Raw genomic sequence first — 22,366 nt, forward strand, 5'->3', positions numbered from 1 at the left:
TAGACTATTCAAATTGAACATAATACATTCAGGTATCAAATATAGGCTGGATCATGCAAATCATTCAGCTTTTTCCATCTTCGTGACGTCTTACTGAGATGTTGGAAGTGCAATTGGTAACAGAGGTTGTTGAGATTCCGGTAAGGTACGATGAGAATAATAAGCAATGTTGCAAGTGCAAATACTAACAATTTCTTGCAAGAATAGTAAGCAATGTGTTATTGTAAGAACACAAGCAATGGGTTCTTGCAAGTGCAATACATAAATGCATGCAAGTGAAGTAAGCAACGTATGCACAGTTCCCGACATATATATTGTTGCAAATTCGGTTACTTAAGCAGGTAGTTATTAAGCCAGACAACGGCTAGACTGTACCAACAATTACAATGTGTAGAGTATATGCTGCAAGAATAATGTGCAACATGTGCTGCAAGTACAATGTGTAACATGTGTGTTGCAAGTATAATGTGTAAACGTGTATTCTGCAAGCACAATGTGTAAGATGTGCGTTGCAAATAATAATGCATAACGTGTGTGCTGCAATTACAATGTGCACCGTGTGTGCTGCAATTACAATGTGTAACCTGTATTCTGCATGTACAATGTGCAACGTGTGTGCAGCAATTACAGTGTGTAACGTATGTGCAGCAATTACATTGTGTAACCTGTATTCTGCATGTACAATGTGTAACGTGTGTGCAGCAACTACAATGTGTAACCTGTATTCTGCATGTACAATCTGCAACGAGTGTGCAGCAATTACAGTGTGTAACGTATGTGCAGCAATTACATTGTGTAACCTGTATTCTGCATTTAGGATGTGTAACGTGAGTGCAGCAATTACAATGTGTAACCTGTATTCTGCATGTACAAGGTGCAACGTGTGTGCAGCAATTACAATGTGTAACCTGTATTCTGCATGTACAAGGTGCAACGTGTGTGCAGCAAATACAGTGTGTAACGTATGTGCAGCAAGTACAATGTGCAACGTGTGTGCTGCAAGTACAGTGTGTAACGTATCTGCAGCAAGTACAATGTGCAACGTGTGTGCTGCAAGTACAATGTGTAACGTGTGTGCTGCAAGTACAATGTGTACATGTGTGTAACGTGTGTGCAGCAAGTACAATGTGCAACGTGTGTGCAGCACTTACAATGTTTAACCTGTATTCTGCATGTACAATGTGTTACGTGTGTGCAGTAATTACAATGTGTAACCTGTATTCTGCATGTACAATGTGTTACGTGTGTGCAGCAATTACAATGTGTAACCTGTATTCTGCATGTACAATGTGTTACCTGTGTGCAGCAATTACAATGTTTAACCTGTATTCTGCATGTACAATGTGTTACCTGTGTGCAGCATTTACAATGTGTAATCTGTATTCTGCATGTACAATGTGTTACGTGTGTGCAGCAATTACAATGTGTAACCTGTATTCTGCATGTACAATGTGTTACGTGTGTGCAGCAATTACAATGTTTAACCTGTATTCTGCATGTACAATGTGTTACGTGTGTGCAGCCATTACAATGTGTAACCTGTATTCTGCATGTACAATGTGTTACGTGTGTGCAGCAATTACAATGTGTAACGTGAGTGTTGCACGTACAATGTGTTACGTGTGTGCAGCAATTACAATGTGTAACCTGTATTCTGCAATTACAATGTGTTACGTGTGTGCAGCAATTACAATGTTTAACCTGTATTCTACATGTACAATGTGTTGCGTGTGTGCAGCAATTACAATGTGTTACGTGTGTACAGCAATTACAATGTGTAACCTGTATTCTGCATGTACAGTGTGTTACGTGTGTGCAGCAATTACAATGTGTAACCTGTATTCTGCAATTACAATGTGTTACGTGTGTGTAGCAATTACAATGTTTAACTTGTATTCTGCATGTACAATGTGTTACGTGTGTGTAGCAATTACAATGTTTAACCTGTATTCTGCATGTACAATGTGTTACGTGTGTGCAGCAATTACAATGTGTAACCTGTATTCTGCAATTACAATGTGTTACGTGTGTGCAGCAATTACAATGTTTAACCTGTATTCTGCATGTACAATGTGTTACGTGTGTGCAGCAATTACAATGTGTTACGTGTGTGCAGCAATTACAATGTGTAACCTGTATTCTGCAATTACAATGTGTTACGTGTATGAAGCAATTACAATGTGTAACCTGTATTCTGCATGTACAATGTGTTACGTGTGTGCAGCAATTACAATGTTTAACCTGTATTCTGCATGTACAATGTGTTACGTGTGTGCAGCAATTACAATGTGTAACCTGTGTTCTGCAATTACAATGTGTTACGTGTGTGCAGCAATTACAATGTTTAACCTGTATTCTGCAATTACAATGTGTTACGTGTGTGCAGCAATTACAATGTGTAACCTGTATTCTGCATGTACAATGTGTTACGTGTGTGCAGCAATTACAATGTTTAACCTGTATTCTGCATGTACAATGTGTTACGTGTGTGCAGCAATTACAATGTTTAACCTGTATTCTGCATGTACAATGTGTTACGTGTGTGCAGCAATTACAATGTGTAACCTGTATTCTGCATGTACAATGTGTTACGTGTGTGCAGCAATTACAATGTTTAACCTGTATTCTGCATGTACAATGTGTTACGTGTGTGCAGCAATTACAATGTGTTACGTGTGTGCAGCAATTACAATGTGTAACCTGTATTCTGCAACCTGTACAATGTGTTACGTGTGTGAAGCAATTACAATGTGTAACCTGTATTCTGCATGTACAATGTGTTACGTGTGTGCAGCAATTACAATGTTTAACCTGTATTCTGCATGTACAATGTGTTACGTGTGTGCAGCAATTACAATGTGTAACCTGTGTTCTGCAATTACAATGTGTTACGTGTGTGCAGCAATTACAATGTTTAACCTGTATTCTGCAATTACAATGTGTTACGTGTGTGCAGCAATTACAATGTGTAACCTGTATTCTGCAATTACATGTAACCTGTATTGTGTTACGTTACGATGTGTGCAGCAATTACAATGTTTAACCTGTATTCTGCATGTACAATGTGTTACGTGTGTGCAGCAATTACAATGTTTAACCTGTATTCTGCATGTACAATGTGTTACGTGTGTGCAGCAATTACAATGTGTAACCTGCATTCTGCATGTACAATGTGTTACGTGTGTGCAGCAATTACAATGTTTAACCTGTATTCTGCATGTACAATGTGTTACGTGTGTGCAGCAATTACAATGTTTAACGTATGTGCTGCTAGTACAATTTGTAGCATGTGTGTAGCAAATATGTGTAGCAAATTATAAAATGGAATGTGTGTGTATTGCAAATGCTATGGGTAAATATGTGTTGCAAGTACAATGTGTAACGTGAGTGTTGGAAATAATAATGCATAACGTGTGTGCTTCAAGTACAATGTTTAACGTGTGTGCTGCAAATACAATATTTAACGTATATGTTGCAAGTGCAATGTGTAATGTGTGTACTGCAAATACAATGTGTAAGTTGCAAATAAACTGAATAACGCTTATGTTGTGTAATGTGATGTAGCAGTTACGTCGAAGGTATAGTGAGTAATGTTTTTGTTACAAGTATAATATGTAATGTCTGTGTACTACCGTGTCATGCCACTGCCACACTCTCCATGGAAGCCGAGTAACACGTAGACAAACAAAATGCATCAGATACCACAATGACAGGTTTGCATTAGCACATCACCATGGCATAACGGTTAGATGCCTCCACATCGATCAAAACCTGCAACCACATCACTGCAACAGTACGTATGTCTGATGTATAGACTCATTCTCTAACGGTGACAAGACACGCGCTTCAAATACATTAGTTTCAATTAACACTGGACAGAATAAATACTTCTGCCATCAAATAGAGACAAATATAATGGCACGAATACACATTTCATGTCGACTTCTCGTTTTTTATGGAATTGAATGCAATGTGACCGATGTATTTGAAACGTTCATATGGTATTTTCTGCTGCAACAAACGGTAGTTTGACCTATGAATATCCCTAGTCGTCTCTATTGGTCTAACGGATGCACATATTTGACTAATTAAGTATACAGACAGGTTAATGTAGATTCCATTGTGGATATTCCGGTCCAGTGTACTTGCCGATAGATAACCGTCAATCTCATCAGTGTCCCGGGGGATCAGCATGCAAACACGTGCCATGAACATTTGTATAGCTCCCTAACACTGCACTCAGCACTCTGTGACGTGAACATATATTGGTAGGTTTCAGATTAACAAGATATAGATGTGTCACCTAATATTTTGTTTCCTCTTTCATTTCGGATTACGATTTCCGTGACCACATATGAAGTTTGACATAGTTCATGTGTTCAGTAAATATAGAAATATGTGTAGTAACTCAATGTTTTGTTTTTTTGACATAGAAACTTGTTTCTGAAAGTGAAAATGACCTTTTTGCTCCTGACGAAAACAAGACAATCTAGAGCACAAAGTATATATGGATTTCTTCTGTTAGTGTTATCGCCTATACGTAGGTACAGTTTGGCTCCACGGTTCTGTCTGTTCTCATACTGATAGTTCAAAGCCATATAAGTGCATTTGTGGCGTGAAAGCATCTGGAATGATCAAAAAGCTACTGTCAGAGTGGACGTTTTTGGCCGCACTCAGCAATATTCCTGCTATATGGCGGACGTCTGTAAATAATATAGACCAGACAATCCAGTGATCAACAACATGAGCATCGATCTACGCAATTTGGATAAGATGACTTATGTCAACAATGTCAGCGAGTCTGACCCCCGATCCCGTGGTTGCTGAAGACCAATTCTAACCCGGATCTAACCCGGATCTTCACGGGTGTTAATAACAGAACAACACAGTAGTCAAGAAGATTCACCCATGAGTGAATTATCAATGAACCCCATCCACATCTTTAGAGAACGTCACCCATGTGTGAAGACAAGACTACAAAATGGGGTGCTTCTCGATCAAAAGACACACTTGACAAGATACGGGTCAACCTCAAGTACATGTTCAATCAGGAAACATAATGTTCATGACATGAGATTAACATCAACGGAATCGGCGGTAATAAACATTTGACCAAAACAAATACAAACGTTACGAAAACGTTACACGGCTGAAAACAATTGCCAAAACACTGCAGACTGAGGATCCCAAACACAACTACAAATCCCGATGAGTCGAATCTCTGGGGACCAAGTAATAAATTCGACTTATCGATGTATTCGAGACATAGGTATGTCTATGAGGGTAGAAAAAAAGATGATCCAGTCCTAATTCCTCCGCCTAAGCATTTGTTTATCTAATGATTTCCCTATCACTAATAGGGGCACCTTATCAGTTCCAGTCTGATTAGCACAGACAGTGATTTTCCTAAAATCACTAATCTGCCTTTTGAACACACCCGTCAAAGGCGGAAAGGTGTGAGCCGCGCTTTAATTGGATCAGTTTGCTACACCAATCAACTTCTCATTGACTGACTTCGGCTTATGTTTACAAGATTGCTGTTGTTTGAATCTGATGGTACCAAATTTTCTTCTCGAGTCATCGTGTGTATTTATGAGTCGAATTCGTGTCACCGGTATTCAAATGATGACAACTATAACAGGGAATGGTCGGGACCGACAGGTACTTCGAGTTATGCAAAATATATTCGAGACACCGGCATTCGACCCATCGGGATTTGACTGTTTATTGCCGTATCAATACACCGATGTCTACTCAGTATTTTGTTTGTTTCAAGTTCAGACAGCATTAAACATGGTGTTTACTCTCCTCAGTCTGGCACTTCATATCACGGGAATGGATTGACGTCAGTCCCATCAGCAGGCATGACGCAGTATATGTTAATGAGGGAAGATTAACGTCACCCATATCGGCGGTCAGGACTGTTGCGAATGACAACAGTTAGTGATTCGTGTCATTCCTGTCGGCAAGGTTGAGGCAGCCTGTGTCAATGACAGTGGACGAAGGTCACTCGTGTAGATTGTTCAGATCGTACTGTTCAAGCCATAGTTGGACAACTGCATACACGAAAGACGAAACATCGTGCCGCCACTAAATATCTTCCAGCAAATGCATATCAGAATATAAGGTCACAACATTGTCTCTCCCACGCATATGAGAAAAGTTTAAGGAAGCAGCCAAAACCTTGCATTTATGTAACTATATGTAGGAAAATAGTCGATAGTCTAAATAATCACGGACACACTTCCCAAACACGAGACAACAAAGAAAGGGCAGGATAATAGGAGGGTAAATAATACCGCTGCCGCACTTGATTGTTCGCTTTTCGTTAAACAAACGGTCACGAGGAACCAGCACAAGAGCACACAATCATGGTCATGTAGAGACGGCCATATTAACGTCACGCCACTCATATGCAATAAAAAGTGGTCGGACCAGTGTGTCCTTCCAACCGCGGATTGGACTATGGATCTACATTGTCAGGAGTATGTAGTCGAGATTATCGGCAGTTGACGAGCGTGTCTGGTGCCTCTCCAACGTAATTCGCGCGACGTCCATAACCGGCGGTTCATATACGTAGCCTATGGCATTAGTAGAGACCGAAGTAGGCAGTCTTACGTTATTTTACTGAGTGCTTACGTACGTACACTACAACGTCATTAGTGAGTGAGTGAGTTTAGTTTTACGCCGCTTTTAGCAATATCTGAGCAATATCATGGCGGGGGACACCAGAAATGGGTTTCACACATTGTACTCATGTGGAGAATCGAACCCGGGTCTTCGTCGTGACGAGTGAACGCTTTAACCACCAGGGTACCCAACCGCTCCACAACGTCATTAGAGACTGAAGGGTGTAGACTCTGCCATTACATGAGGTCGAATTTAGTAGTCTACCAAGAAGTGACTTTATGTTGTCTATGATATTTTTTGTTGACAAATGTCCGCGTTTCTATGACTCTATATCATCGTCGCTATATGACGATGCGACGTAAAACTTCAACTCATCATTATCTCAGAGCTACTGCAACGCCGAGAGCCGCGGCCATCTCTTCACAGGTCACGTGAGGACCACGTTCCGCGAACCTTGACCAATGAAATACGAAACGTTCAGTGGAAAGCAGCGTTCTCCAGCTTTACGGCACTAGTTTCAAAAATATCAATTTTCATTCCAGAATCCGCTTTGAAAAATGGTTTGACAATGTGATTCCAAATTTGAAAACTCAACAAAGGAGAATCCTTGGTTGTCTGATACATGACCGACGTTGCAAATGGCAGTACTTCCTACGGGCTATGGAAACTGTTTTCCGTTTCGAATGTTTATCTCATTGAAGCGAGATATAGACGAGGACTTTGACGGGATCAGTCGTACTGTCGTTCGGAAAGCCCGGTGTTAACCTTTTCGAGGTTGCATGATTAGAAAACGCATTCAGGCTTTCACTTTCGCGATCTCGTAAGTGACGCTCTGATTGTTTTGATGGAAGGTCGTTCTGACGTGGCCAGTAACGGGATGTCCTCAGATCGCTGTGTTGTGGTTGCAAGTGCTAAGGTCTGATTGTAATGACAATGGAAGTAAATACAGAAGCCTAACAGTGTAACTCCACACATAAAGAAACCGTTACGATATTGAGACTGTCGACATGCTGACGGTGTGGGAGCCCCGACCCTATCAATGCTTATCCAACTCGCTCTCCGACATGTCCTGGGCATGCTGTATCACCTTGCACCAGGATATATGACAACCCGTCCACTGTGAATTGCAGAGTCGTATAATTCCAATAACATCACAACAATGGCGGATATGAAAGATGACGACGAGAGTCGCTCTAGTGCGCTGTTTTACGTTTAATGTTATTGCAAAAACGCCCATCAATCACTTCGATGAGTGGATTGTCGGTGAAATGAAAACCCTATCGAATTTCAAATTCATAATTATGATCCCTGTGAACATCGGAGAAGGTCAGGCAATCCCCGGGTGGAGTTTTCTTGCCACGTGGGACGTAGTAATCAATTAGCATATTCTCACGTAATAGTAACGAGACTCGGGAGACTTGAACCGGCGTCCAACTGGAACGTATGTCAGGTTCCACACTGGTGCTTCTGGTAATGTCACATAAGCTCACAACTAGTTCATACATTTTTTCCCGAAACACGCGTCACGCAAAAAATAAGTCTGTTTGGCTGTAGTTTGATATATGATGCGTGGATCTGTCTATCTCTAAACGCGAGCCACCATCCTAGTTTCCCGAAATCAATAAACAAAATGTGATGATCCCGACGTCGAAGACATACAATACGTGTCCTTAAAGTGCCATTGTCAGTATTGATACAGGACCACATGCTAGTCAATAATGATGAATTACCCCATTTATGTATGCCTGCGTTCTGGCGGTGTCAGATACATGGTCTCAATAGTTTAAACAATAAAGGGGAATGCAGTTAGCAGCCCACACGTTGATAGGGGAGCGTCTGTAAGTGCAAAGTCTGACGTGGCCTACAGACCCCGAACACCATATGCCATATGGCTAGACCACTGATCACTTAAGGCCCCACACTGCCCCACTGATACAGTCAAGGCTGAAAATATAAAATACAGAATTCTCGATAAAGTCAATGCCTTAAAGGTAAAAGTTGGCAAGACCATTTATACAGGCTAGGTCTAAAATACACAGGCGTTAAGGCGGAAGGATGGACACATTTCCCTGACAATCCAATCAAACAAGACACGGGATAAACAGCTATTCTATCAGTGCGAGATGAGCACAGGATTGACACATGGTAGATCGTACTAGCAATGTAACACAGGATGGGCACAGGAGCTAGACCATCTAGACACTGTATACTCAAAGAAGGGTCACATTTGCTGGACCATCTATTCACTATAGTCACAGGAGTTTACCTACTTGCTTGGGCATCCATACACTATCGTTAGCTAGACCGTTGATTAGCTATTGACGCACATCCCATACTAGCCAGCCAACGTAACCCATGAATGAATGTGCAAGACCATCCTAGCACCATATGTACAGGATGGACACACGTGCTGGCCAACCCAAGCACTCTACACACAGGATGATACACGTGGCACTCTACACACAGGATGGCCACACATGCTAGCCAACACAAGCACTCTTCACACAGGGTGGACACACATGCTAGCCAATCCAGGCACTCTACACACAGGATGGACACACATGCTAGCCAATCCAGGCACTCTACACACAGGATGGACACCCATGCTCGACAACTCTGGCACTCTAGACACCGGATGGACACACATGCTGGCCAACCCAGGTACTCTACACACAGGATGGGCACATATGCTATGTCATCCAAGCACGATCAACGGGGGATAGATACATGTGCTGGACCACTGAAGACACACGATTGACACACACCCTCCACCACCTGGTCAGTATAAACACAGATTGGGGACATGCGCTAGACAAGCTGGAGACTACTGAAAAAGGGAAGGACACATATACAACACCACCAATGCAGCACAGGAGGGACCCAATTGCTTGCGCATCTAGGCATAATGATGAGCTCGACCATGGATTCACTATAAACAAACATCCTAGATAACAGTGGCATTGTAAACACATAAAGCACAAATGTGTAAGACCACCCTAGCACTAGAAACACAAGATGGGCACATGTGTAAGACCATCCTAGCACTAGAAACACAAGATGGGCACATGTGTAAGACCACCCTAGCACTAGAAACACAAGATGGGCACATGTGTAAGACCATCCTAGCACTAGAAACACAAGATGGACAGATGTATAAGACCATCTCCTGGCACTAGAAACACAAGATGGACACATGTGTAAGACCATCCTAGCACTAGAAACACAAGATGGACACATGTGTAGGACCATCCTAGCACTAGAAACACAAGATGGGCACATGTGTAAGACCATCCTAGCACTAGAAACACAAGATGGGCACATGTGTAAGACCATCCTAGCACTAGAAACACAAGATGGACACATGTATAAGACCATCTCCTAGCACTAGAAACACAAGATGGACACATGTGTAAGACCATCTCCTGGCACTAGAAACACAAGATGGACACATGTGTAGGACCATCCTAGCACTAGAAACACAAGATGGGCACATGTGTAAGACCATCCTAGCACTAGAAACACAAGATGGACACATGTGTAGGACCATCTCCTGGCACTAGAAACACAAGATGGACACATGTGTAGGACCATCCTAGCACTAGAAACACAAGATGGGCACATGTGTAAGACCATCCTAGCACTAGAAACACAAGATAGACACATGTGTAAGACCATCCTAGCACTAGAAACACAAGATTGACACATGTGTAAGACCATCCTAGCACTAGAATTACAAGATGGACACATGTGTAAGACCATCCTACCACTAGAAACACAAGATGGGCACACGTGTAAGACCATCCTAGCACTAGAAACACAAGATGGAAACATGTGTAAGACCATCCTAGCACTAGAAACACAAGATGGGCACACGTGTAAGACCATCCTACCACTAGAAACACAAGATGGGCACACGTGTAAGACCATCCTAGCACTAGAAACACAAGATGGAAACATGTGTAAGACCATCCTAGCACTAGAAACACAAGATAGGCACATGTGTAAGACCATCCTAGCACTAGAAACACAAGATGGACACATGTGTAAGACCATCCTAGCACTAGAAACACAAGATGGACACATGTGTAAGACCATCCTAGCACTAGAAACACAAGATGGACACATGTGTAAGACCATCCTAGCACTAGAAACACAAGATGGACACATGTGTAAGACCATCCTAGCACTAGAAACACAAGATGGACACATGTGTAAGACCATCCTAGCACTAGAAACATAAGATGGACGCATGTGTAAGACCATCCTAGCACTAGAAACACAAGATGGACACATGTGTAAGACCATCATAGCACTAGAAACACAAGATGGGCACACGTGTAAGACCATCCTAGCACTAGAAACACAAGATGGACACATGTGTAAGACCATCCTAGCACTAGAAACACAAGATGGGCACATGTGTAAGACCATCCTAGCACTAGAAACACAAGATGGGCACATGTGTAAGACCATCCTAGCACTAGAAACACAAGATGGACACATGTGTAAGACCATCCTAGCACTAGAAACACAAGATGGGCACATGTGTAAGACCATCCTAGCACTAGAAACACAAGATGGACACATGTGTAAGACCATCCTAGCACTAGAAACACAAGATGGACACATGTGATAGATCGTACTTGGAATATTGAAACAGGTGTTAGCCCATCCAGGGCCTTTAAATAAATGATGGACACATATATCAGGACCTCCAAGCATGATCGACAGAGAATAGATACGTATGATGAACTTTTGACAAAGGATTGATACACATCATGGACCATCCAGGCAACATTGACACAAGATAAACCCATGTGCTACGCCATCTAGGCACTATAGGCACATATAGGAGAGCATCCAGGCACTATCGACAACGAATGAGCCAACATTCTAGGTCATCCAAGAACTATCGACAGAGGGACGCGTATACCATACGTTGGTTTACTATAGGCGTCCATCTTGGACACCAGGCAATGTAAACACATGACGGCCAAATATGCAAGTCCATCGAGAATTTATGTACACAGGATGGACACATGCGCTTGCAATAGAGACATACCACATTCACATGTTCAAGTCCATCTAGATACTACAGATACTTGATGGACACTTCCTTGTGCTAAAAGTCTTGGCACAATACAAACAGAATGGACACGTATCCAAGGCTATCACAGCACGATCAACGGAGGACAAAAAACTGTGCTAAACCATTGATGCACTCAAGATACAGGATTAAAACACATCCTCGACCACCAAAGCCGTAACAACAAAGGATGGACACACATGTACATGTAGACCATTGGTGCACAACAGACACGGAACGGACCGTTTGCTTGGCCACCCAGACACTATAGACAGAGGCTCAGCACACATGCGAGGTCACCCAAGCACTGCCAACATAGGATGAGGGCTAGACTGTTGACCAAAGTAACAGGATCGACACACATCCTCGCATTTCAAGGCAATATAAACGCAGAATGGACACATCCTCAACCACCCAAGGCAATATAAGCACTATGGACCCGTGTACTATAGAAACAGAATAATAACATGTGTTGGATCATCTAGGTAAAACGGACACTAGAGGAACACATTCAAGCAATATAACCACTGACTGACTGAGTTTGGTTTAACGCCGCTTTTAGCAATATTCCAGCTACATCACGGCGGGGGAACACCAGAAATGGGCTTCACACATTGTACCCATGTGGGGATTCGAACCCGGGTCTTCGGCGTGACGAGTCAACGCTTTAACCAATAGGCTACCCCACCGCCCCCAATATAACCACAGGACTGATCCATATGCTTGAGTATCTGGATCATCCAGACACTATAGACACAGGGCACGTGTGCTAGACATTCAAGGAACTATGGACACAGGAGGGATACGTGTGCTGGACAATCAAGGCATTACGGACACAGGATGGACACGCGTGCAAGACCATCAAGACATTTCGGACACAGGATGGGCACGTGTGCTGGACAATCAAGGCTCTACGGACACTGGATGGGCACGTGTTCTGGAAATTCAAGGCATTTCGGTCACAGGAAGGACACGTGCGTTTGACTATCAAAGCACTACGGAGACAGGATAGATATGTGCGCTAGACAATCAAGGCAATATTAACACAGGATTGGTACGAGTACGTGTGCTGGACCATCAAGGCACTACGGACACAGGATAGTAATGTGTGCTAGACTACCAAGGTACTACAGACACAGAAAGGATATGCTTGCTAGACTATCAAGGCACTATAGACACCATTGATGGACTATCAAACAGAGGTGACGCACATCCTCGACCACCCGCGATCCGTTGACAACCATGGCACTATAGATACCGTTTGGCTCCATGTCCTCGTCCATCGAGCCACTGGAGACACAGGGTGAACGCATACTCTAGGTGAACCAAGCGATAGAGATACAGTTTGAACACACCTGCTAGGCTGTGGGGCTAACATGGACACATGGCAGACACCTGCGTTATGTCACTAAAGCAATACAAACACAGGCATGAGACAAGCCCTCAAAGGTAAGCAAGTCCATGTAAAACCTCCCACCTTCTACAAATGGCATCGAGTTCAAAACAGTACACCTTCGATCCCCCACCTCCACAACTTGATAAACCTAGAACAATACCAGCACACTAATGACAGCCTACATCCCATGTATCTCCAAGCACTTAATACTCTCCTTACCAAGTGTCATATCAGATAGCCGTAATAAACAAGTCGCCATTAAAAACTTTAGCCTAAAAAAAGATCATAATGGGATTTGGCATCACGATTTGAAGTTGAAATAGCTATAGTTAGAGCACAGAAGCGATTAGCCCCCGTAATCAATCTGTACTGTACACAAGTATTATATCTTGGAAAAACATTGGAGACGCTAATTATATGCGCTGGAAAGTCTTCACGTTGTAGTGTATTGTTCCTATGCCTGTTTTATGCATGTACTACTGGTATTCAACTCTATTGAGAATAATTTGGAAATTGTTGTTTATTAGGAATTAATTACATATTGATTACTTAGTGTTTATTAATTGTAGAATCGGAATATATAGAATATGTTTTCGCGACAAGGAGGGGGTTTGGATTCGCATCCGTTTGCAGGCTTACAAATAAATATTTAAAACGAATATTATAATTTTGAACATTCCGGCTAACTCTGAAACTGTTTGACTGTTTAAATGCATTCGTTTCAGTGTCGGATATACACACCTGCGTGATGATGGCGCGGCTCTGGTAGCCTAGCAACGAATTCCCAAGACCCTGTAACGTCATCCAGCACAGAGATTTCATCACACACTGGCTCTGACTTGAGTCTTGGAGCGCCACCTACGACCACAAGGCAATCTCTATGAGCAGGAGCTCTGGGAACGGTTCGCGAAGTCTGCAATGAGAGAAGAAAAACCAATACAATAAATATCAGCTAGAACACTTGTCAAAGTGAAACAAAAATGAGTTTTTTTAATGTAGGAAATAAATAACTGTTTGAGACGGAATACTGCCCTTTAGTAAAAACTTGGGGATTTATGAGACATACTATGAGAATATGCACCCAGCTGTAAACATGCACGCATTTACACTGCTAATGTAATTAAAGCTCGCGAACACACTGAACAGTAAATGTCACTAGATATGTAGCCCGGTAGAGAGTAGGTGTACAGTTCTTTCATTGAAATAACTTGCTGTGTAAGCTTTGATCGACAAGCCAGCCAGGTTCACCTGGTATGCACTCATTCTTGGGATTTAGCGGCCGCTTCAGACAATACATGAGTTTTGTGGCAGGAAATTCCAGTGGAAAAAATTTGCAATATTTAATTTGATTTTGTTTTAAGGATAGTATATTGTTTTGGCAATTAAATGATATAAAGTTTCATTAGGTATTTGTAGATGTTAAATCTAAAAATATTTTATAACAGTAAAGAGGAAATGGTGTTACCTTGAAGGCTACTCTCATTCATGAGGATCTGAAATCAATCGTGATATCACACTCTGTGCACTCTAATTCCGACGTGCATTAATGTTATGTACCCCGCCGAAAGGCGAACAAATATGGCACGGTGGTGAAATCAACTCGAAACTATTGTGGTGCAACCCGTAAAGATTCGGGTTGAAATTGATCTTCAGTAGCCCATGCTTGTCGTAAGAGGCGACTAACGGGATCGGGTGGTCAGGTTCGCTGACTTGGTTGACCCATGTCATCGTATCCTAATTGCGTAGATCAATGCTCATGCTGTTGATCACTGCTTTGTATGGTCCAGCCATATAGCTGGAAAATTGCTGGGTGTGGCCTTAAACAACAACCAACCAACTATTCAGGTGGAGACAGGTTGATGGCTTCACTTGAGCTGCGTCCGTTTTATGATCAAACGGCTAATCTCAATATATGTTGGTACTGATCCCTGAGACATGTGCCTAAAGTGCAGGGCTATAAATGTGGATCAATTGCATATATGTTCCCATATGAATTAGGCGTATATACATGTATGAATATATTTCCAGTATTTTGAAAAAGTGCACTCTCCTGTCTGGTATCCGGTGACATATACGACCGGTTTGACCGATCCAAACTGAAATATCTTAAATATTCGTTGAAAAGTCTTTTTAGAAATTACCAGTAATCATTTTGTCGCAGATATAGCAAAACCTTATTTCAGAGAAAGAAAAAGTCATAAAGGTTAGATAGAAAAAAAGTATATTATATCGGAGCACCTGAGATTTTTGTTGTATACGGGTTAATCTTAAACAAATATCTCAGGTAATTATTAGCCCATTTCTGGTTTCCCCCTCCGTGATATTGCTGGAATATTGGTAAAAGCGGCGTAAATCTAAACTCACTCACTCAGGTAATTATTAATCAATCTGCATATACCAAATATCTCAGGTACCCCATTCCTCACTCGTGACTAGTATCACGTGATAATGTGGAAATAACAAGAAGTAGTTGAATGCAAGAAGCCAGACCACGTATACGCATAAATGCATCTGTAACACAATGCTGCTCCTAACTGCTTGGCAGACGCAATATCATATGAAGTGGGTAGCATAATAACCATCACTGCAAAACACACTCATCAAAAAAAGTGAAACAGAAAGAAGAAATGTATTATTTCAGATTTGATCACGCTAAATTGTTTTGGAACCGAACGCATGGAGATGTCCACTACTGCTATAATGACGTCATACTACAAGAGAAACATTGGATTTAGAAAGGCACCACATTACAATCTCTAAAGCATGAAAAACGCCCTTCGGCGATCCCTGCTCCGAACGTCTTGTCATACATGCTTTGAGTAATTTAGAAGCCCGTTTTATAAACACCATACGTGTCATCATTTGAAATTAATTACAAAATTAATGAGTAACTTTTCAACGGGTGCATGCTTCCATGTAATGCCGACGTCATATCCACTGTTTCAACTGGTGGTTTTCTTTCCTGCTTCTGACTGACTATGCGATTGTTTACCAAATTCTTGGTGGAAATGAACACGTAACATTGTTGGCATAACGAAATGCAATCGTTTCTGACGTCATTGTTGACGTCATACTACCTCTGTAGAGTGTTTACCATCTGGCCCTTTACATACAAACGACAAAGTGTGGACGATGTAGAGATTATTACATTATCGTGTGTATCGCCCTTTCTACATAAAAATCCTGACAGAAAGCATGGATATCCCGAGCGAACACAAAACTGCTGACAGTGGTTTGGTGGGAAGACAACAGAATGTTATGTTGTCTCTCGATTTTACACATCAAACCCCAAGCAATATTAACTGTGTAAGGTAACCTAAAAAACACATGTGCACCCACGCAGACACGCACGCACTAACAAAAACACGCACACGCACGCACGCACACACACAAACACTCACAGATGTACATTTGATCCGTTTCCATAAGTCTCTCGAGGCCTGGCCTCACATCTGCTGACTGTGCAGAACGAATTAGGATCACGTTTTAGCTCGCGTGTGTTGCTGCAGTTCAAGATACTGGCTTTCACATACAGATATAAACTGTGTACATATGAATGTTTTCATCTGCAATATGTCCAGATCAATTAGCACAAGTCAAGATGGAGTTCATCGCCCGATGTCTAAAACTGAAGTAGTGAGGGAGTGAACGAGTTTAGTTTTACGCCGCACTCAGCAATATTCTAACTATATGGCGATGGTCTGTAAATAATCGAGTCTGGACCAGACAATCCAGTGATCAACAGCATGAGCATCGATCTGCGCAATTGGGAACCGATGACATGTGTCAACCAAGTCAGCGAGCCTGACCACCCGATCCCGTTAGTCGCCTCTTACGACAAGCATGGGTTACTGTAGGCCAATATTCTACCCCGAACCTTCACGGGTCTAAAACTAAAATAAAGTGAAAAAGAATAAAAGTAGGGCAAGACCCAGAAGAAAAAAATGCCTGGCTGCCTTTCTTCCCTGTGTGTGTCTGGACCAACTCCGTGGTGTAGTGGTTAGAGCGTACATACAGACAGGACGTGTGACCGGTACATACAGATAAAGACAGGACGTGTGACCGGAACATACAGATAAGGACAGGACGTGTGACATGTACAGGTGGATAAGGATAGGAAGTGTGACCGGTACATACAGATAAGGACAGGACGTGTTACCTGTACATCCAGATAAGGACAGGACGTGAGACATGTACATACGGATAAGGACAGGACATGTGACCAGTACATACAGATCAGAACAGGGCGTTTGACCGGTACATACAGATAAAGACAGGACGTGTGACCGGTACATACAGATAAGGACAGGATGTGTGACCGGTACATACAGATAAAGACAGGACGTGTGACCGGTACATACAGATAAGGACAGGACGTGTGACCAGTACATACAGATAAGGACAAGACGTGTGACCGGTATATACAGATAAGGACAGGACGTGTGACCGGTACATACAGGTAAGGACAGGACGTGTGACCAGTACATACAGATATGGACAGGACGTGTGACTGGTGCGTACAGATAAGGACAGGACGTGTGACCAGTACATACAGATAACGATATGATGTGTGACCGGTACATACGGATAAGGATAGGACGTGTGACCGGTACATACAGATAAGGACAGCATGTGTGACCGGTACATACAGATAAGGACAGGACGTGTGACCTGTACAGGGCGATAAGGACAGGACGTGAGACCTGTTCAGGCGGATAAGGATATGACTTGTGACCTGTACAGGCCGATAAGACAGGACGTGTGACCTGTACAGGCCGATAAGGACAGGACGTGAGACCTGGACAGGCCGATAAGGACAGGACGTGTGACCAGTACATACAGATAAGGACAGGACGTGTGACCAGTACATACAGATAAGGACAGGACGTGTGACCAGTACATACAGATAAGGACAGGACGTGAGACCTGTACAGGCGGATAAGGACAACGTGTACATGTACAGACGGATAAGGACAACGTGTACCTGTACAGACGTGTGACCTGTACAGATGGAGATGTGGCCTGCACAGAATATACGCGTACACAATACAGATGGAACAAGAGGAAAAACATTTCTCTTTCAATTCGTTTGTTCAGTGATACCAGAGTTGCATGAAGAAATGAACAGATCCATTTCAACACAAATGTGTTGTTTTCGTTACCATGGTAACAGATGTCCGGTATTTAACTGTTATTGTGCCAACCAATGGATGGTTTTAATCAACAGTTCTAGAGAACAAATTTAACATGCCTGAATAAGTTCCAGATACTTCTATGCATGCATAGTTGCTTGGTGAATTAAACTATTTCCTGTTGTAAACTTCATAACTTGCATAACACGGACGAGGCGTTTCGTCGACATTTTCTTATCAGTTATGTTTGAGAAGATTCACACGATGTGCCCTCTTGTTTTTTAATTAAACCGCTAAACAAGAATACAATTAGTAAATCTATGATGCCTGTCTTGAAAAACTATATTTTACAAACACCCACGACTGTTTATTAAAGAAACATAAAACTACGCCGAGATCCACATTTTGATTTCACCACACGATAATGCATCTGAATTTGTTGAATGTCAAATATATCAATTTGCAAATGTAAGTATATTGTACGTGTGTAATCACTTGATGTAAAAAAACTCATTCCGATCTCCCTCTAAGTTCACCTATTTACAAGACCATGTATCAAATGTCCCAAGTATACTATTCCAAAAAAGAAACGCACAATCCAGAAATCTGTTGCGAAAATGTTGTATTTTCAAACATGTATAACTCGTCTACAAATATACTTTAAGAAAATGAATTTTTACATCAGTTTAGAAGAAGATTATGTCTATACAATCAAGTGGATAATTTTAGATAACGGAGATGTTGAGCGCGATGGTGATAACGTAGCATGGCCCCGACGTCGGGTCTCCTGGCTCTCAGTCCAATCTCTCTCAACCTGTTCCGTACAGTTTGACCGGATATCCTCCGAAGTCCAGGCACCCTGGCTGCTGTGCTCTCACACTACGCAAATGTAGTACCCGGATGTACCGATCTTGGGCTGCAGTGGTGACTCGAGGTCTGCCTGTACGGGACGGTCATTTGTCATACCTGTTTGGTTGTAACGAGCTGACTAACATTCCAGACGCCTGGCAACACGAAATTGGTAATCTCCAGCGTGCATTCTTTCAATGGAATATGTTCCGTGTCGCATCGTCAAGACTTGGCGTAGTGATTTGACCTTGAAACTCCTTCAAAACGAATGCCGATTTCCGAAAGTAATCTGGATTTTTATAGCCAGACAGTGCATGCTCTACGCTGCAGTGGAACTGGAAGGTGATATCTGTTGCGTTGCGGCGATGCCTTTTTAATTCTTGCAAGTAATATCATCAAAATCAACATTTTCAGGTAAAGTCGACTTTTCACTTGTGCAATTGTGCAAAATCATGTTATCAACACTTTTGTTACATATTTTGACGATTTTTTTAACACAATAGGTAATTAATAGATTTTTAAAAAATACAAAACGCCTATGCGTTTCTATTTTGGGATAGTATATATTTAACCATCCCATGTATTGAATTCACACAGACGAACAGGCGCAATATGCTCAAATTCAGTTTAATAAAACGAATATATTATTATAACTTATGCTTGAGAAATAAACCTGACGCACAAAAGACAGTACTAAGTATTTGTTTAAGTACGCCGCCCTGAAGTAGTAATAATTTATAAGTATTAAAATTCTAAAAATCACTCTTACAGATTTATAACTGAACCTTCAGAGATGATATCGCAGCATGAGGACTTACACGGACACAATGACCCCCAACAAACTTCCTGCTTGACTGACGTCACACAGCATTGTATCGCAGGTGTATGTTGCAGGGGCGGGAACAGCTTTAAGAAAAAGGGTGTGTGCACACTATTGAGAAAAGGCGGGTGCACATTCCATATGCACCCGAGTTTCAATGGTCATTTAACAAACCTTCAGAACAAAATAAATGTCTAGTTGAGTTTCAAGTCAAAATTCGCGAAATATATTTTGACATTCAGAAAGTAAGCTGTCCTTAATTCCAGTAATGTCCTTCCTATAACCATGCACTCACGAATAAAAAGAAGTTGTTATCCATAAAGTTTGTTCTATATTATAACCATACAGCCTAATGTACTATGTTACCGGAAACCAGATGTTCCTTTCTGTTCTAACGTATGTAGTTTCGAAGTGTGTAACAGTCATTTATCTTATACCCACATATTTGTGCCATATGCACTCTTCGTGCACGACGGATATCTTTAATCTAAAAATGTTGTGCACTTGTTGACAGCTTTTCAAACGAAGGCCACTACGTTACCGAATGTGTCTGAACTGACAATCCAGTGATTCACATCATGAACATCGATCTGCGTAACTGGGATGCGATAACATCTGTCGACCAAGTCAGCGAGCCTGAACTCCCCATCCAATCGCCCCTACCGACAATCAAGAGGAATATCAATTCTAACGCGGATCTTCGCGGGTGTCCACAGTTTCAGTGAGAATGTTCTCAGAACACGTTGGTGATATTGCTGCATTCTAAAATCGGGGTCGGGAACACAATCATGTTTGAGATGCCTGATGTCAGATGCCAAAAAGGGATGAGAACATCGAAATGAATTACAAATATGACCCAGACTAGGCTACATTAGACAATGGAAGGTTAAATAACACGGTGGGGTCAAACACACAGGTGGAAACTATTCAGAAACACCCGAAGACAGAGACATCAGTGGAACCCATTTAGCTCTGCACAAAACACCCGAAGACAGAGACATCACTGGAACCCATTTAGCTCTGCACAAAACACCCGAAGACAGAGACATCAATGAAACGCATTTAGCTCTGCACAAAACACCCGAAGACAGAGACATCAATGAAACGCATTTAGCTCTGCACAAAACACCCGAAGACAGAGACATCAATGTTTTGTTCGTCAGAAAAACCCGCATTCAACTGCCGCTGAGGTTCCCATGTGTCACTATGCACACTTATTATAGACACTGAGTATAAGCTCGCACACAGGCCTCTGCAATCATGCAGCCAGGATATGTGAACAAGCTGGCGCGGTGCTCCTGAGACGGGCGTGGGCGGGCGGGCAGCTACATCATTGTCACTGGGAGCACCTCACACGGGCCCGACCTTCCCTCTGTGCGGGGGTGTCACCAAGACAACCTTTGTTCCAACCCGAGACGTATTACTTGGCCATGTCGTGTACAAGCCCTGGCGACAAACGCTGTTTCATGTAATTCTCATCGTGTGCAAACAATACCCTGTGCAGGATAGACTTGAACGGTATGTGAAGACATGTCGATTTCCATGGCACGTCACGCAAACAGTCAAATGTGTGTCGTGCGAGCATCGCCCATAATGTGCACCATACATGCATTTACCATTTGCATGCAATCACATGAAGGTAAAACACAAGTCATTCATAAATTGAGGAAACTCTCTGCGCTTTCTGCCCAAAGCGTACACGTGTTTGTCGTTTCTTGACATTAAGTTTATAAAACTAAACAGTTATAATCATACCTCCCTGCTGGCCAAAGGTAACCCGACTCTCACCCATACCTCTCTGCTGGCCAAAGGTAACCCGACTCGCACCCATACCTCCCTGCTGGCCAAAGGTAACCCGACTCGCACCCATACCTCCCTGCTGGCCAAAGGTAAGCCGACTCTTTCTTTAAAACTCGCACCCATACCTCCCTGCTGGCCAAAGGTAACCCGACTCTTTCTTTAAAATTCGCACCCATACCTCCCTGCTGGCCAAAGGTAACCCGACTCTCACCCATACCTCTCTGCTGGCCAAAGGTAAGCCGACTCTTTCTTTAAAACTCGCACCCATACCTCCCTGCTGGCCAAAGGTAAGCCGACTCTTTCTTTAAAATTCGCACCCATACCTCCCTGCTGGCCAAAGGTAACCCGACTCTCACCCATACCTCCCTGCTGGCCAAAGGTAACCCGACTCTCACCCATACCTCTCTGCTGGCCAAAGGTTACCCGACTCGCACCCATACCTCCCTGCTGGCCAAAGGTAACCCGACTCTCACCCATACCTCCCTGCTGGCCAAAGGTAACCCGACTCTTTCTTTAAAACTCGCACCCATACCTCCCTGCTGGCCAAAGGTAACCCGACTCTTTCTTTAAAACTCGCACCCATACCTCCCTGCTGGCCAAAGGTAACCCGACTCTTTCTTTAAAACTCGCACCCATACCTCCCTGCTGGCCAA

The 22,366-nt window shown here is 42.5% G+C and overlaps 1 protein-coding gene across 1 annotated transcript in view; it reads right to left on the reverse strand.

Annotated features, from left to right (window-relative positions):
- Window positions 1-22,366, reverse strand: part of LOC124255852 (kelch-like protein 20) — a 106,391-nt gene that overhangs the window by 73,114 nt on the left and 10,911 nt on the right. The window contains exon 3 of the mRNA XM_046689797.1: window positions 13,854-14,025. Coding sequence (XP_046545753.1) covers window positions 13,854-14,025 — 172 coding nt within the window. The remainder of the gene's footprint in view (window positions 1-13,853; window positions 14,026-22,366) is intronic.

The sequence above is a fragment of the Haliotis rubra genome, unplaced genomic scaffold (assembly GCF_003918875.1).
Source record: "Haliotis rubra isolate DU_JTF1 unplaced genomic scaffold, ASM391887v1 Scf61, whole genome shotgun sequence".
NCBI lineage: Eukaryota > Metazoa > Mollusca > Gastropoda > Lepetellida > Haliotidae > Haliotis > Haliotis rubra.